The following is an 18,275-nucleotide window of genomic DNA, read 5'->3' on the forward strand; positions in this document are numbered from 1 at the left end:
AAAAAAATGGATCCAATCCGTGATTCCTATGCACTGGGAATTAAAAAAAATATCCGGCCTATACGATGCTCAATCAAAAACAAATTCGCACACACACGAAGAACATATTCAGACTGTTTTTTTCTTCTTCTTTGCTGTGATCGGTAATAATAATAATAATCTTTATTCACCGCCAAAAACTGGCTGAATCATAGTTTTGAGTTTGTACATATCTTTATACATGTATTGGTGGAGAAAAGGTTTGTATCAATGATGCAATATACATCTGATCACCATTAAAAACCACATCTTTTCAATAATGAGTTATAATATAAAATAATTTACGGATTTGAATAAGTGAAAAATAGATCAATAAAATAGATAAATAGCTAATAGTAAAAAATTTCAAATTGCACTCGGATACAATTAGTCAAAGCGGTAGATATAAATAAATAGAATAAATATCAGAATGAATCACATTAGATCGTTCAAAAAAACAGTATTATGGTTAGACACCAATGACAAGTTGGAAAAGTGTTCATCACTTAAAGCTAAAAGTCGATTTTTGAATGTTGATCTGTTCGTTTGCGTAGAAAAAAGTTCGTGGACTAAATTTGACATTTTGCACATTTGATTAAGTGGCACAGTTGGATTGATTCTTAATAATTTGTCGTTGATTTTGAAATATTCGATATTTCTCAGGATGCGTTCATTTTGATTTAGAGCAATCTCCATTTTAAGCGATGGGCAATGAATCTTATTATGCAGTAGATCGAATATGAATAAAATTGAGGCATTTATACAGCGTCTTTGAAGTGACTGCATATTGAGCTTGTCTAGACGAGTGCTGTACGATGAAATTTTAAAGTTGTTTGAAATTTTTGGATATTCTTTGAGTGCGAACATTGTGAATTGACGCAGGCATGACTCAATTTTGTTTTTGTGTATGCCATGATACGGTAGCCATACCAAACTGGCATATTCCAAAATTGACTGTACAAGTGCACAGTAAAGAGATTTCAGAGTATGGACATCAGGAATATCGTAGCAGAATCGCTTCACAAATCCGAGTGCTGATGTCGCTTTGGCCACAATAGAATCGATGTGCTTGATGAAGTTGAGTTTGTTGTCGAAGATGACTCCAAAATCTCTTTGCTCACTCACTCTTTTAAAATTATGATTGCCGTAAGAGTACGAATTCATTATTTTGTCTCTCTTTTTCGATATGGACATGATCGAGCATTTGTCCAGGTTCAAATGCAGTTTGTTGTTGTCACACCACATCCTTAACTTGTCGATTGCTGATTGAAGTTTGGATGTATCGTTGATATTGGCGATTGATGTAAAAAGGAGAAATAACGAACGATGAACAGAAACATCGACGAAACAAAACGAAAATTGACGGTACTCGCCTAATAACGAAAAATTAGGTGAACAAGAAAAATGGAAAAAGATTTGTATAATAATTTTAAAAATAATATATTGGGGGTGCAACTTAAAAACCGGAATTTGACGCTAGATGTCATTTGAAAGTGCCATTAAACAGCTGTCAAAACAATAAAAACAAATATTTTATCTTGTGTGCAACATTTTTTTTATCAACAATGGAAAATTTTGCGAACTGGAGAAAAAAACAGCATTTGCGGGAAGTTTTACTCGGCTATTTTTTCGCAAGGAAAACTGCTGCTGACAGTCATCGTTTGCTTGAGGAAACTTATGGTAAACATGTTCTATCAAAAACCCAATGTTACGATTGGTTTAAACGCTTCAAAAGTAATGATTTTGATATCAGTGACAAAGAACGACCAGGACAACCAAAAAAATTTGAAGACGAAGAATTGAAGACATTGCTCGATGAGGATCCATGTCAAACGCAAGAGGAGCTTGCACAATCATTGGGAGTGACTCATCAAGCCATTTCAAAACGTTTGAAAGCATTGGGGTTCATTCAAAGACAAGGAAATTGGGTGCCACATGAATTGAAACCAAGAGACGTTGAAAGGCGATTTTTCACGTGCGAACAGTTGCTTCAAAGACAGAGAAGGAAGGGTTTTTTGCATCGAATTGTCACTCGTGATGAAAATTGGATCCATTACGATAACCCCAAGCGAAAACCAGCATATGTAAAGCGCGGCCAACCAACACAATCGACGTCAAAGCAAGACATTCATGGTTTCAAGGCAATGCTCTGTATTTGGTGGGATATGAAAGGTGGTATCTATTATGAGTTGCTGAAACCGGGTGAAACCATTACGGGCGAACGATATCGACTACAACTGATACGTTTGAGCCAAGCATTGTGAGAAAAACGGCCTGAATACGAGCAAAGACACGATAAAGTGATTTTGCTGCATGACAATGCTCGGCCACATATTGCACAGCGTGTCAAAAACTATTTGGAAGCAAATCGATGGGATGTCTTACCCCACCCGCCGTATAGCCCAGACATTGCTCCTTCCGATTGCCACCTATTTCGATCGATGACGCATGGCTGGGCTGGGCAGCATTTTCGTTCTTCCGAAGAAGTCAAAAATTGGGTCGATGAATGGATAGCCTCAAAAGATGAGACGTTCTTTCGACGCGGAATCCGTATGCTACCAGAAAGATGGGAAAAAGTAGTGGCTAACGATGGACAGTACTTTGAATAAAATATATTTTACATGTTCCTTTAAATAAACCTTCATTTTTCATTTAAAAATTCCGGTTTTTAAGTTGCACCCCCAATACTAATGTATTACTAATTACAATTTGAACCAAATGTCGGATATTTAAACCAAAACTAAATAACATTTTTGTTCATTTTATTATTCTTGTTTAATTACAATTTTTTCATCAATAGTCTTTATAAACGAGACACTAAGCAAACTTACTCAAACATAAAAAGAAAATGATGAGAAAAGGAAAAAATAAGAAATTTAATTGTTACATCGGTAAAAAAAATAATTGTATGAAATTATCTGACTAAAAGGCATTTTTTTGAGATTTTTTCGTTTGTTCTTTTTTTCTCACAAATTACAAATCAATCTTCGTCTATCTATTTTCGATTTTTGATGTTTCTATCAGTTTCACGGCAATATTCCCGTGGGAAAAGGCCATGGTTGAGAATACAGACACATTCGTGAACACTTTCGGTTTTAGTGATTTGTTGAGCGATATGTTGTGCGGCGATTTTCACAAATGATTTTTGGTTCGGTGCATCGAGTGCATTGTAGTTGGTCAAACTGAATGCGTATCCATGATTTTCGCTAACCATATCAATTCCCAAATCTAGACCGTATTGCAAATGTTGACGATCCGCACTGTGTTTTTTCTGGCCTGGCAAATACAAAACTTGTTTGTCACTGAAACCAACTATATTGTTGACCTCTTTGTTGTTATCGAATTTCAATTCGGGTGTTGGCGCAAGCAAATGAAGATTGATACCCATTCCTTTGGCAATTTCATTGACAGCCTTTGCGCCGAGCAATTTAATCTGGTAAATGAACATATAATATGATGATTAGTAAACAACATTATGCATGATGTTTATGAATAATTTAAAAGTTCAAAGTTTTTTCAATTATTTATAAATAGTCGTAGATCACCAAATTTTATACAATAATTGGAAACTTACCGGATTCGATGAGTGTTGTAGAACGTCTGACCGAATGGCAACAATTGATCGATGGGCATTTGAACGGAATGGATAGTTAAGAGCCTCGCGGAATGCACGACCATCGGCCAATAGACTGAGTTCTTCTTGAATTTTAATGCTTGTATCGTATAATGTTTGTAAGATTGGATCCATGTATTTACAGTTGAGCGATACAATTTTTTCTTCTTTAGGCATGTATTCCAAGTTCTTAGGCAAGTGGAAATTTGAAACGTCCAATTTTCCATCGGTTGTATAATGGCTGAGATATTTCTCACCCTTTTTGTATCCAATCACACTGATATGTGCGTCGTATTCTTTTTTCAATTGTTTTCGCAATTCGGTGACGAAATGTTGCACCAAATCGGTAAGCGATTTTGATTCAATTGCCGTATCGACTACAAAGACAATATCAGCTTTTTTACCACTATCTACTGTGTATCGTTCTCCGATTTCATACGAATTTACATTTTTGTTATCGTCAATGACCTCACATTTTTGGCAAATACTTGGCATGCTGACTGGAACATTTTGCAAGCGTGCGTATGAAGCATAGCCGAAACCAACGTTACAGGCAACTTGTTGTTTGTTGGCTGCACTCTTTACAGCATGTTCACAAGCCTCGAAATATTGTTTTGAGTCAAGAATGTAACTTGCGTAGCGCAATGATGATGAACCGAAAACTTTTTCACATTCTGGACTTTTGGCGTCATCGGAATGCTTGTGTTGTTCATCAATGCTTACGTCGGGGCATGAGTTTACCAATTTATACGCATTGACAAATTGTGAAGAACTATCTGAGATCTTTCCATTCGGTAACGATTTGGCATCGTATTGTTCGTAGCCACCGTTGCCCAATAGACCGCGCAATTTGCTAAAGTAAAAACCGTTGACAGTAATGTGACAAACCTTCAAATCCAATGCGCACAAAATTTGAACACCATATGTTGAATACAAGCTTGCACTGTAATATGTTCGCCATGCGTACAATGATTTTTCAAGAACTGGGAATTCGTTTGCTTTATCATTAACCGATAATTTTCCATTGGCAGCCAATTCAATTGATTCGCCGCTCTTGTCAACCAAGCTGATCGATTGCAATTTTTTGTCAACAATTTTAGCAAGAACAGTAAAGTTACCATCAACAATATCCTTAGCAAGTACGTAGTTACATGCAGCGCCTGGCAATGTTAATTGATCACCGCTGAATGTGAACAGGTGTTCACCTTCGACAACATGACCTTCGATCGGGAATGGTGGCACCAAATACAATGGATTGAAAGCGTATGGACGGTAAGTGAGCAACACATCTTTAAGCGATGGCAATGGTTCATGCATTGCATAATTCAAAATGCTGAGTTTCATGGTGGTGAGTTTTGGGAAGTAGTGTATATTCTGTAATTGACACATTTAATGGCATCATTTTTACGATTTGTATTTAAATATGAAAGATGAAATCATTTGCTTACCTTCTGGAACCACACAAATGGTAATCCATAGTAATCGTCGGCTGAATCAACACCCAATGATTGTAATCGCTCTTGAGTCCACTCAAGCCATTTTTTCAATGTGGCCAATGGTTTTTCAGCCAATTTCTTAAGTTCTTCAGCATCGCTAACTGGTATTCTTTGCACGAGCTATTTTAAAATGAAATCGATATACCCTTAAATATTTGTTTTTGAATGGAGAATGTCCAATCGTCATCTGCATCAACAACTTACTTCATTGTATTTCTCCTTGATGACTTCAAGTCCAGGCAACGATTTAAGATGATCGAAAATCAATTTGTAAATGTCTTCAAGTTCACGTTGAATAATTGACCATTGTTCACCAAGTACTTTGCCGGCTCCTTTTGACCATTCGCTGGCCGATTTTCCGATTTTTTTGAAATCATATTCGAATTTTTTGAGCGATTCAACCAAACGTTCGAACAAATGTGCGAGCGAGCTGAACAATTCATCGAATACACTTGATAGTGTTTGTTCAATGTGATTGTATGATTCTTTAAGCGATGGCAATATACGTTCATTGAATCCTTCATACAATTGCTTAAAGAATTCGTTGATTGTTTTTGAGACCTGTTTGAAGTTTTCGATCGAAGCACGCAACAATTCGCTAACAGGTTTGTTTATAGCTTCGTACGTGTGTTTGCTGAAAATTATATCAATAATTAATTTTGGTTGGCATTTGCAAATACACTTCGCATAACTATTATTTCATAAACACTTACAATAGATCAACCAATTCTTTGATCGATTTGTCGGCCAACAGGTCATCGCTGAAATTTTCGAATTCTTCTTTGTAGTCGGCGTTTAATTTCGAGAAATCGGGCAAATTTTCTTTGACACTGTTCACTTGTGTGGTCAATAAGTTTTTGGCTTGGTTAATACGTGATTCGAATTCATTACGAGCTTGTTTTGCATCTTCGGCAAGCTTGGTTCTGGCGCTTTTCTGTAAGTCACAAAAAAATTAAAAAAATTTCCTTCAAAAACTTTGCTTCATTCACTTACCAAGAATTCTTTGAATTCTTTGTCATTCACATCATAGTTGGTTGACAAAAGATTAGCTTGATCCAATGCGACATTGAAGTTCAATAGTGTTTTTTGATTTCCAATTGCCTTGAAGCTCAATGCTTTGGCAGCAGCAACATCGGCTTGAATTGAGAAGAAGTTTCCTTGTTTGATATTTGCATTGAAAGCATTCAATGAGGCGGTGGCATGCGAATGAATTGGTTCGGTTCCCAATAGTTTATAAGTTGATTGAATCGATGCTGTCTTTTTGGCAACATCCACTTCACCGCTACCTTTCACCAATTCTTCGTCGAATAAAACAATGCTGAAATCAACCTTCTTTGGATCGCCGACCAAGTAAACGCCGAACCGTTCTTTTGCTGTTGGGCCACGGAATTCATATGTGTAGGAGACTGCACGACGAGCAAAGCTAACACCAGCATTATCGCGGAATACATAGTTCAAGCCAAGTCCTTGACTCTTCAATGACAATTCCGATGTAAGATTGAATCCTTTTGATGACGAATCGCTATTGGCATACTTGGCAGCAACAACAATAGCTTGATTTGTGTTTTTAAATACGTCAAATGTAAGGCTACCGCTAATCAAACGTTTATCAGCATTAAATTCGGATTCACCGCTAATTTTCAATTCTTTGACCGATGGATGACTGGCGACTAAAGCACCGGTTGCAATGAATGCCATTTTGCCGGGACGTTTAAGTTCACCCTTGAAACCGATTGTACTATGTTTGCCTGGATTGTTTTTCTTATCCAAGTAGCTGGTGATAGTTGCTTGATAGACACCGATAACATCTTTTGGATAAGCAAATGTTGCTTCAACGGCAGCCGTTCGCTTTGGAATGCTAAGCACAATACCGGCCGTTGTTGGTTTAACGAATGCATTGAATTGATATTTATTTTGATCGGCCGATTGGATTTGTGTATCAAATGTATGTTCAATGAAGTATCCATCACGTTTGGTATCTGCCTTCAAGTTGAATTCATGAGGAAAACCAAGTGAACGCAAATTAAATGTAACCAATAAATTGTGAGTGAAATGTTTCCAATCAACATCGCTTAAAATCGATGTAACCTTTAAGTGAACGCATGGTTTGTCCGATTCACAAATCGTTTGTTGCAAATGGAATTCCCGGTTGGTTGCTTTCAATTCGGCTTGAACATTCTTTGGACCAATTTGACCGTTGAACACCAGCTAGATTGAAGAGATCCATCGATTACAATCAACAATTATTAATAAGAACAAAAAAATGGATGTAGAATTAAGATACTTACACTAAATCCGGTTTCGTTGTTTTCAGCTTGATTGAATGTGCTGCGTACAAATTGGAAGGTGAGTGCGCTTGATTTATCATACCAGTTAACATTGCCTTTGCCTTCAATAGTGCTCTTTCCTTTTTCTTGTTTCACCGAATAATCGGCCGTTCCGCTAATAATGTTCCTATTTTGTTCAGTTGCACTGAATTCGATACCTTTGTTATTGCCACTTTGTTTTGAATGAATGTCAATGTGCAATTTATTTGCTTTCAGCGCGGCCGAATCCAAATCAATGATCAAACCAAAGTTTTCAACGCTCTGATAAGACAATTCAACGTCACTAGTCAATTGGAAGCTATTGATATTAACCAAGCGTACGCTCAATTTATGTTTGCGATCAGCAATACGGCTTACAACAACAGCGATCTGTGAGTGTTTTTCTTGTGGATAATAAACATCAAGAGTGAACGATGGGCTCAAGTTTGAAGCAACAACAACATTTGATAGTTTGTATTTTTTGTCAACGATCTTCAATTCAACTTCCGTTTGATAGGCGTCTTCCTTTCCATTTTCTTGTTTCACCGAATAATCGACCGTTCCGCTAATAATGTTCTTATTTTGTTCAGTTGCACTGAATTCGATACCTTTCTTATTGCCACTTTGTTTTGAATGAATGTCAATGTGCAATTTATTTGCTTTCAGCGCGGCCGAATCCAAATCAATGATCAAACCAAAGTTTTCAACGCTTGGATAAGATAATTCAACGTCACCAGTCAATTGTAAGCTATTGATATTAACCAAGCGTACGCTCAATTTATGTTTGCGATCAGCAATACGGTTCACAGCAACAGCAACCTGTGAGTGTTTCTCTTGTGGATAATAAACATCAAGAGTGAACGATGGGCTCAAGTGTGAAGCAACAACAACATTTGAAACTTTGTATTTTTTGCCATCGATCTTCAATTCAGCTTCCGTTTGATAGGCGTTCTCCTCATTTTTGAGTGCTTTGAATGAACCATCCAATTGTACCGCACCAGCATTACCGTATTTAAAGTTTGCATTGTAAACAGCATGGACGGCGCCGTATTCATCAATGCCAACGTTTAGTTCAACTGGATGTGGAACAGAGCCGCTGACTTTAACATTGGCCAAAGCTGATTTGTAACTACCTTTTGGCAAATGACTGAAATGTGTGTCGACAACAATTGATTTTGAATCAAAATCGGTGAGTGTAAGCTTTTGGTAAACATCAAACAATCGTTTTTCGCGGTCTCCATCTTTCAATGTGTAACTTAATTCAACTGAACGTTGTTTGCGTCCACCCTGTGCAATGGTGTCGGTAATCTTAGCGACACTGTATAAGGTTGCCTTTGCTGATGTATAATCTACTTGACGGTCCAATGTACCGACAATTTCACGTTGTGTTGGCAAACGCAATGTGAATTTGCCATTTTGTTTTCCATTCTTGAAGCTACCGGTTTTGCTTCCATCGATTGCAAAATGGAATTTCTCGCCGTTAATATCGACTTCGTTGACGCTTTCGAATGAATTGCTTGGATATTTATTCTTTGTTTCGAATACCACGTGACGTGAATTATCCTTTTCGAAATTGTAGTAGAAATCGTTACGCAAATCGAATTTATTGGCGCCAAGTTCGTAATTGGAGACAACTTTAACTTTACGATCGAATTTCTGGAATGTTACAATGAATTCCGATTTACCTTTACCTTTCAACGAATTGTAATCACCGTGAGCCGATACAAAATCTGGAACACTGATATCCAATTTTGCGGTGGTTGGATTGTTGACATTGCCTTCATTACGATTGAGAACGGCATTAAATGAAATGACTTCTGCATTGTCGGCCAGCAATTTTCCGTTGCTTTGAGCATTCTTTGGATTGAGCACAAATTTAAAGTCCAATTTCAATGGTTTTTGTCCACGTCCAACTACAATAACACCGTCGGCAGCAAAATCAATCTTTTGAGTGCTGAAATTGTTATCGAATTTTGCGTTGACAGAAACACTGGCTCCGCAACTTGATTTCAATTCATTTTTAACGACCGATCGTTGAGCCGCATCATCGATGTCACGTGATGATATCAATTCAAAATTGTGATTATTCACAGCTCCATTGATTTTAATATTCCAATCGCCTTTGCTCTTCTTGTTTACATCAGCATTCAATTTTGATGCTACTTCACTCTTGGCATAGCCACCAATAAATTCATAGTCAAAATGTCCCGCACGGTATCCACCGTTAAGCACAAGTTTGATTGGGATTGGTGATATGATGAGCGTGTTTTTGCCAGCAATGCTAACGTATTTATCGTCCTTTTTCTCGAATTCATAGTCGGTGGTTAATTCAATGCGTTTGGTTGTCGATTCCAAGTCACGGCCATACACAAATACAAATGAGTTTTTGCATTGTTTTTGACCACGTTTGTAATGGAATTTCACACGACCGTTGGCAAATTCAGCAACATCACTCAAAAGTGATAAATCCAAATCCAATTCTTGGTTTTTCGCAATAACGTTACCTTTAATATTGGCCGTATTATCCTTGTATTTAACATCCATAGCTGTTTCAAAATGTTCAAGTTTCTCATGTTCAAACCATCCATCAAACACCAATGGACCAAATTTTCCATCACTTTGTGCTGGCTCAATGGTCAATTTTTCGAAATTGTATCGCATCTTCGGTGGTTGTGATGAATCGACAATTAGTTTTCCGCTCACTTTGTATGGAATTGCTTCTGGATTGTTGTATTCAATGATTGGTGTGTATTCACGACGTGTACCTGATCCACTCTTTCTGAAACCGAATTTCAACAAATATTGCAAGGCATCACTCTTGGCTTGTCCATAGATGGTCAATTCTTTGTCGTCATTATTGACACCGATTTCAGCCTTTACCGATTTGTACGGTGATACAATTTCTGCGCTTAGGTATGCCTTTGGTTGAATGGCACCTTCGAATTTAACCGATACTTTACGTTTGTCTACTGATTCGGGTGTATCGAACACCAATTCTAATGTCCGTTTTTGTTGAACTGAATCGTCATATGCGGCATTAAAATGGTATTGTTTTTCAATTTCAATATAAGCCGATGCATGAACTGGCCCATTCAATGGGAACAAACGACTGTTTGCCAATTTTTCGCCTTTTTTGTATTTCAATTCATAGCAAACGGTTACACCCAAATATTTTTGGAATTGATCGAAACAATCTTCGTTATTGCTAACATCTTTCCTGTGAACAGAAAAAAAAAACAATTTTGGTATTATTACTTATGTAATCCACATTTTTCCCATTTAAATTTGAAGCTAACATAATTTATCAACAAAACGAACTTACTTTTGTGCCGATTTCAAATTGTGTGTAATGCTTGGATGGCCCAAGTTTTGTTGGATAAAAACGATATCATGGGTAAAACTGAGAATTTCTTGTTTTTTAAGTGGAAAATCAACTTTAACATCAACGCCTTTGCCTTGGTTCAATAGCTCGAATGACAATTGGGCACCAGTAGCACTGTGCACATTGCTGGTAACATTGACACCGGTCGTTATTTCATAACCATCAACGCTAATAATTCCAGTCAATTGAACGTTGTAACTTGGCGAAACGCTGACCGCGAATTTCGTGTTCTTTGGATTGGCTTGAATGTCCTTAATGTCAGCCTTGAGTGAAGCTTCCAAACGGAACGCACCCGCACCTTGTGATTGAATCTTCAATGGAAACCCGGAACTGGTTGGGTAAGAGAATTCAGCATCAAGGAACAACGCGTGAACTTCATATTGTTTCTTTTTGCGTTCTTTGGTATCTTTCAAGAAGTTTTGCAATAAGCGACCGAATTCTTTTGTGAAATCTTTGCTCTCTGATGGTAGATTGTCACCCAAACTTAAGAAATACAATTCCGAACCGAACATTTTCACCGAAAAATCAAAATCAACATCGCGACCCGATGAACCGACATAATCTTTTCCGAAATTGTCCGCATCTTGGGCAATACTACGTTTGGGACGATATGCTCCACCAGTAACGTAGTCATGGATTTTTGCTGCGATTCAAAAGGGGAAAAAAGGGTAAATAAATTATCGTTATATTTATTATTTTCTGTTTGACATTTGTTCAAAACAACTTACATAAAGCCTCCTGTTTATTCAATGTTTTGAAATATCCTTGGGGACCGAAATAACGCTCCAACACCAAATCGAAGTTCTCTTGACGTCCGCTCAGTTCGAAAATGTTGAAACTTGTGCCGAACAATTCACCGGTTAAATTGGTGCGAAGTGAACGTGGTGTGAATGATTTTTGCGAGTAAATTACGTTGCTGTCAATGCTACCACCCAAACCAAGCGATCCAAATTCATAGGAGAATTCATGATTGAATGAGAATTTACGAATGTCATTTGGGAATTTCTGTGATGCAGTAACATCAGCAAAATCTTTACGGGCCTTTTCTCGGTACAAATCGGTTGATGCGCGCAAATTTTTCAAATGCGAAACAATGAATGAGCCAACTTGATAAACAGGTTCGTCATCCAATAATTTTGAAACTTCATCGGCAATTTCTGGTGATGAACAATCGACCAAAGCTAAATATGCTTCAATACGGAATTCCGAATCGTCTTTACGATTTTTCAAGAGATTCAATGCAGCCGATTGGATTTTGTTGTCGCATGAGGCCGATGCAAATGCTTGAATGGCAGCGGCACGAACACGTCCGGCATTACCTTCACTTGCACATTTCACCAGTTTATCCAAAAGTGATCCAGTGATACCTTTAGCACCACGTAATCCCTTCAAAATGGCAACAATCATATCTTCTTGGTGACGTTTTGCGCTTTTGCAGTTACCCAATTTGTCGGCCAATTTATCAAGTAATTTCACGAGATCAGCATCATTTTCGTTACCATCTTGTATGTATTTTTTGACCAAGTTTCCAATGCTCAAATAACCTTCTTTTAGAACGTCCTTTTCGAGCAATTTCTACATGTTTATTACAAAAAAAAAAAAAATAAAAGAATCAAATGGATCTCTCCAATTTGCGGTGAATGAATTAGAAGAAATTTGAATTTACCGTTAAAATGTTGATAGTTTCCTTGTTAACCGATGTAGCCAAATTGAATGAAAGATAGGCCAAACGTTTTTCATGAATTTTATTATTTTCCAATAGCGATGCGATTGCATTGATCGACTCAGCGCTGGCAACACGGAAAACAGCATCCAAAAATACTTTGCGACAAATTGGATTGCTTGCATCTTTATGCAATAGTAAAATGTCATCCTTTTTCAAGTAGCGCAACAAACGAATGGTTTCGGTGAATTGGCCAGCAACTTGAGCACCAACAGTGTTTTTACGTAGTTCATATGTTTTGCAAATGCCAAAAAGCGATTCTTTTGCGGTTTTGTAGTTAACGGCTTGTGGTTTTTTAACGCTTTCATAGATCAACGAACGTGGCACTGAAACCGATAGTGTTTCACCGCCATTTGGTTTTTGGTCTTTCAATCGGAATGATGTGACAACACGTGCACGAACACCGGCCTCACCATTTGAAAACGGCACCAACACATAATCTTCAACAACTTGAGCCGATTCAACGATGCCATTGCGATTGACACGAACTTCATTGGTAAAATCGCCGGTCAATAATGGGGTCGATTTTATGTTGCTGTTTTCATTGAAAACACCAGTAATAATACCACTGACAAAGTTTTCACGGTGACTGCATTCGTTCAAGTCACGAGTTTTGGTAACAACATATGAACCATCATCGTTCTTTGTGACGGCATAGTTTGTTTGACATTTACCGAAAATATCGACCTCTTCAGCGGCTCCATCGTTCAATTGCAACAATGAAATCAATGCTCGTTTAATGTTCAACGAAACATCGGAATCGTCTGGGCTGGCGCAAATTTCCGATTCCAATTTATCGTCGGACAATGTGAATTGGACGATTTTCGATAATTGTAATTTGCTATTGAACTTAGTCTTGCCCTTATCCGGTCCAATCAATGTCACATCATGCAAATCCAAACCATATTGGCAATTTGAATAGCCGTGCACATGAGCTGTACCCTGAACTTGCAACTGAATATCTTGGGGATCATTTCCAGTTAGTGAAATTGATACTGTACTTTCGAAATTATAACTATACACTTGGCCGGGTTGATATTTTAATTTGCTTCCTTTGCTTGCTGTTATTTTTTATTTTGGGTCCGATAGAATTGGGACAGAACGAAGAAGAAAAGAAGAAAAGAAAAAAAAGAAACAATGAAAACAAAATCTATAAAAACGATAATACATAGAAGAGTAGTCCTTGATTAAAATCGCGCAATAATCATTCGGTCATTCTTTTAAACATAAAATGTGTTCTTCTTCCAATTAAACTCTCTCCAAATGGTTTTCGAATTTAAAAGAAAGTCCTCTAATCGGTTTGTCTTATATTCGAGTCAAATAGCAAGAAGAAGTGATGTAATTCAAAACAATTCTCATTAAAGTAACATTGAAACAGATAATTTTGAATTTAAAAATAATTCACATTGTGATAAAGAACTGTACAGGTCGTCAATAACCGATACGAGAAAAAAAATCACCACCATTTGAAAGTCTCTTTCATTGAATTCGGAACAAAGAACACACGCTCTGGCATTTCGCACATCTGTTTTTTTTTTCAAGAAGATTGCAATATCTAATATAGAAAATCAAAAAAAAAAAAGAAATAAATTGTTTATGATACTCACTTGATGGGCAACCTTGTTTGCATCCATTTCCTTTAAAATAAAATATAGAGAAAACAAAAGATTAACAAAATGCGATTAAATAACAAATATTTAATGTTGTGTATGTTTTTTTCTCTTGTTGTTCACAATCTCGAAAATTAATATAAATAACTTCAAAAGTACATTGAACGAAATGAATTGTGAGCGAGCAAAAGAGAGAGAATGAAACACAGAGAAAAAAGGTCTCATTTTTCGAAAACAAAACAATTCGAAACTTATCAATTTTCCCTCTACTTTCCTTGCATTGTCTCTTGTTTACGACCACTTTTTTCCTCTTTCTCTTTCGCTATTTACATGACGTTTTTTTTTTATCTCCCTAGCATGTGATTTTTGTGAAATATAGTTTGTCAACAGAATGAGCAAAAAAGCAAGAAAAACAAAAGCATTACAAGGAGAATGTGTTTTTTTTCGAACAACAATCACAAGTGAAATTTTGGTTTAAATGGAAAAAAAGTGAACGAAAATTAAAACTACGTAATTTCTTAAAAGCATTGCATATCATTGTTTTAACATGAATTATTTTGGATATTTAAGGACGTTTTCTTCGTCAAAAACAACAATGCCATATGCTTCAAAGTGTATTGCTATTATCTTGTGTGCGTTTTTTCACTGCTATTATAGTATATATCCGCTTTTCCCTAAGTGAAATTCAATGTTATATCATCACATTGTAATCTTGTATGCATGCATACTGCAATTGTAATCTATTGCTAGTTCTTTATTTGCCTGCGGTTTTTCATTCGATTAATTTTAATTTCATATTCATACTTGATTTTGTACTTTGTACATGCTAAACGTCATAAACGGTACTAAGGTTCACATAAGGGCTAGAAATGTCGCCCCGTATTTCACAGCACAAACAGATAAACATTGAAATTATTCATTATATAGTTGAACTATCCGAAGATGTAAACAATTTGTTGACACTATTCTACAAACAGATTTTTATCATGAATGGAAAAATTATTTTTAATTTAATGATCGCCTCGTTTCATGTCAATCGTTCAAAGTACATGCAAATCATCTCAAACGAACAATGAAATAACTGTAATGAATCAATGTAAGCTAAATATTGTGAGAAGATAAATCAAGAGCATTACAAAGCGGCATTTTTTTTAATTGCAAGGCGGTTACATTTTTCTCATTTCAATTCAAAAATGTTGATGTGGTCGATGTACGATGTGTCAACGACAACGAATAACGACAATGCCACATCAGCGCGAACTTTGAATTGAGCATGCTTTTGGTATGGAAATCATTATTGAATAATCAGCGATCAGCACTTATATCTTTCTCTCTTTTCTTAATTTTTGCAGAATTTCGTTTTTACTCAATATTCTATTTCTTATCAATTAGCAACAAAGTACAAAATAGTTTTTGTATCTGTGATAATGAAATGTCGTTGATTTTCGTATTATTATTATTTTTTCGTTGCCATTCAAATTGTTGTTGTTGATAATCGTAATTTTTTCCATGTGGCCATTCCGAATACTTTTCAACAAATGAATGCTCTTATCATTCGTCGCAAAGTTGAGTGAACTATGATGGCAAATTTGGTTGACACAAAAATCAGACAATTTATTGAGCTGACTGATCAGCACAGCTGATACGAATTTGCCAGCTCATCGGTACACTTGAATTTTGTGACAACAACTAACATTGAAGAAACAAATTGTTGTTGTCATCAAAATAAAAGTGTACCAATCAAAGCTGTCTAATTCGGATCAATATATTGTCCGTACATTTTCGATGAATATTATCACATAGATTTGATTATGCACGTGAGAGAAAAAGTTCGAAAAACATGCTCATTTTATCAAGTAAAGTGAAAGAAAAAAAATGGATGGATGCTTGATTATCTTGTGCACTTTATGCATTATCGTATGGCTCGTGGTGGTAAGCTACGAAAAACAAATGACAAATCATCACATCGAACATAGAGATGGGGAAAATTGTAGCTGAAAAGCACATTTCATCGCTTTAACCACCTTATTTACTTATACTTTATTCAAATGCTTAATTAGCTGAATTCAATCATAAAATGATAACAAATGGAAAAATAATAAATTTTGTTGTTCTCCAAATAATTGATTTTCTCTCGTTTTTCATTTTGATTTTGTTGTTGTTTTGCATTCCAATATGCATGTTGTTGCTGTTAACGATTCATGAGCGTTTTTGTTTGTTCATGCTATTCAGCTTTCCGGTCGTAGTAATCAATTTTTGATTTGACTACACGTTTTTTTCTCACTCTCCCTCTCACACTTGGTCTGATATATACGGAGGAAAAAAAAACATGAATGATATACATGATTGCCAAAGTTCGAAGGTTTTTCATGTTGCAGCTAAGCGAAATTCTGATTACATTGCCGGAGAGAGTGTATGAATGAAAAAAAAACTTGATGATCCATGTATTGTCACAAAATATCAGTGCGCACGAGTTTGTGTGAGACCGAGCAAACTGATAGAAACTAAGAAAACAAATACTTGAAATGTGAAAAGAAATGTACATTGTATTCGATTTTTTTGAACTTCTATTTTAAAAAATTAGAGGTCAATGAAATATCAACGAGTTTGTTTTTCGCTATCAGTGCAGCTTCCTTTTCGGGTTTGGTAGTTTGCAATAACTGATTGAAAGCAGACCAGTTGTTTCGAAAATATTTTCGGACTTATCGTACTTGTGATAAGAAAAAATCATCGTGGCGGAACAAAATAAGCTCATACAACAAATTCAAGTTCATGGATTTTTTTTTTCGTTTGATTACCAGAATGAATCTAAACATAAGTCGGATTAGAAACTTTAAAATTGACTCAAATCACTTAAAAAAGGGCGATCATCGTTTGAAATGTCTTAATTTGAAATATCCTAAAAGCCGACATTGGATAATCAAAAGCAATTTGAATTTCTATGCGACACAATGAACGGAACGAATTCTGTGTTATTCAAAATGAGTTTTTTTTTCTTTTCAAAATAGAATGATCGAGATGGTTCCAGATGACAATATATTCTCTACTTGAGGTGATTCCAAGTTGGTATCGCATATCGTGAGATGGTTCCCAAATGGTTAGAGGTTCTCGAAACGATCACGATTTGTTTGTATTGCTATTTATGTATTATGCTTCTCTACACTTAACAGCGATCGCACAATAAACCAATTTAAAATATTAGGATATTAAAATCGGGCCTGTATATATGAATGTGAAGAAACGTGTATGGAGCGCGAGAAAGCATTATACACATATATATATATAAATAGTACGCTTGAGATGCGTATGCGGAATCTGTTACCGGATACTTTATTGTATTCAATTGGCCACTCTATTATTCCAAATTGAAATCACGCCGAAAATACACTCAGACATGTGTAAAGCATTGCAAATGCATACGACACCGATGAAAGAAACCAACAACCAAATAAATAATAACATAACATCTCTCCAATATGAATTCGTCAAATTCACGACAAACTATCAACAGCGACACATCAATTGAAGCGATACCATCTCAATTACCACAAAATATGATTTTACGTTTTATGGCATTTAAAATACAATTGCATATTTTCTTTTCATTTTGGGTTTGGAGTTTTTCATTGGATATTTAAGTGCATACCATTAAAGAATATGAAGTATGTTGACTGACAGTGATTGCTGTGGGTACACTATGTTTCAACGTTTAGACGAAATTTGGAAAATTACAAAAATAAACTTACCTTGTTTATTTAGAGGCGCCGCAAAAATGCAGTTGAAAAAAACTACACTTATTAAAAATAATGTAAATTTTAGCATTTTAGCCGAATTTCTTTCCTAATTTGCCTAAAAAGAGTAGAAAAAGAACAAAAATGCAACAATCAATACAATATGTCTATTTCATTATGACACAAAATCAATAATAAATTCATTTAAAGAAATATCCGGAGTTTAAAAATAGTTTGAAACGAAAGAAATAACAAACTGTGATACAAATTTCGAGCAATTGTGTCAAAAAAAATGTGAAAAACAATTATTTAAATTTATTTCAAATAAAAAATCACTGAAAATCAAGAAAACACAATATCAAACAGATTATATTTGCACCATCAGATTGAAGATTC

The 18,275-nt window shown here is 35.9% G+C and overlaps 1 protein-coding gene across 1 annotated transcript; it reads right to left on the reverse strand.

The window, feature by feature from the left end:
* Positions 1-2,746: 2,746 nt before the first annotated feature.
* LOC116347338 (apolipophorins-like) lies at positions 2,747-17,997 on the reverse strand. Its single transcript, XM_031777898.1, has 12 exons — positions 17,895-17,997; positions 14,146-14,175; positions 12,482-13,599; positions 11,544-12,390; positions 10,756-11,458; positions 7,416-10,650; positions 6,121-7,335; positions 5,841-6,061; positions 5,332-5,761; positions 5,080-5,247; positions 3,593-5,005; positions 2,747-3,451 (listed from the first exon to the last, which is right to left on the reverse strand). The coding sequence occupies exons 1-12, from the start codon at positions 17,968-17,970 to the stop codon at positions 3,014-3,016; spliced, it is 9,894 nt and encodes a 3,297-aa protein (XP_031633758.1). The 5' UTR covers positions 17,971-17,997; the 3' UTR covers positions 2,747-3,013.
* Positions 17,998-18,275: the final 278 nt, after the last annotated feature.

Source organism: Contarinia nasturtii, unplaced genomic scaffold, assembly GCF_009176525.2.
Source record: "Contarinia nasturtii isolate CC-2019 unplaced genomic scaffold, AAFC_CNas_1.1 Cnas_scaffold_1830, whole genome shotgun sequence".
NCBI lineage: Eukaryota > Metazoa > Arthropoda > Insecta > Diptera > Cecidomyiidae > Contarinia > Contarinia nasturtii.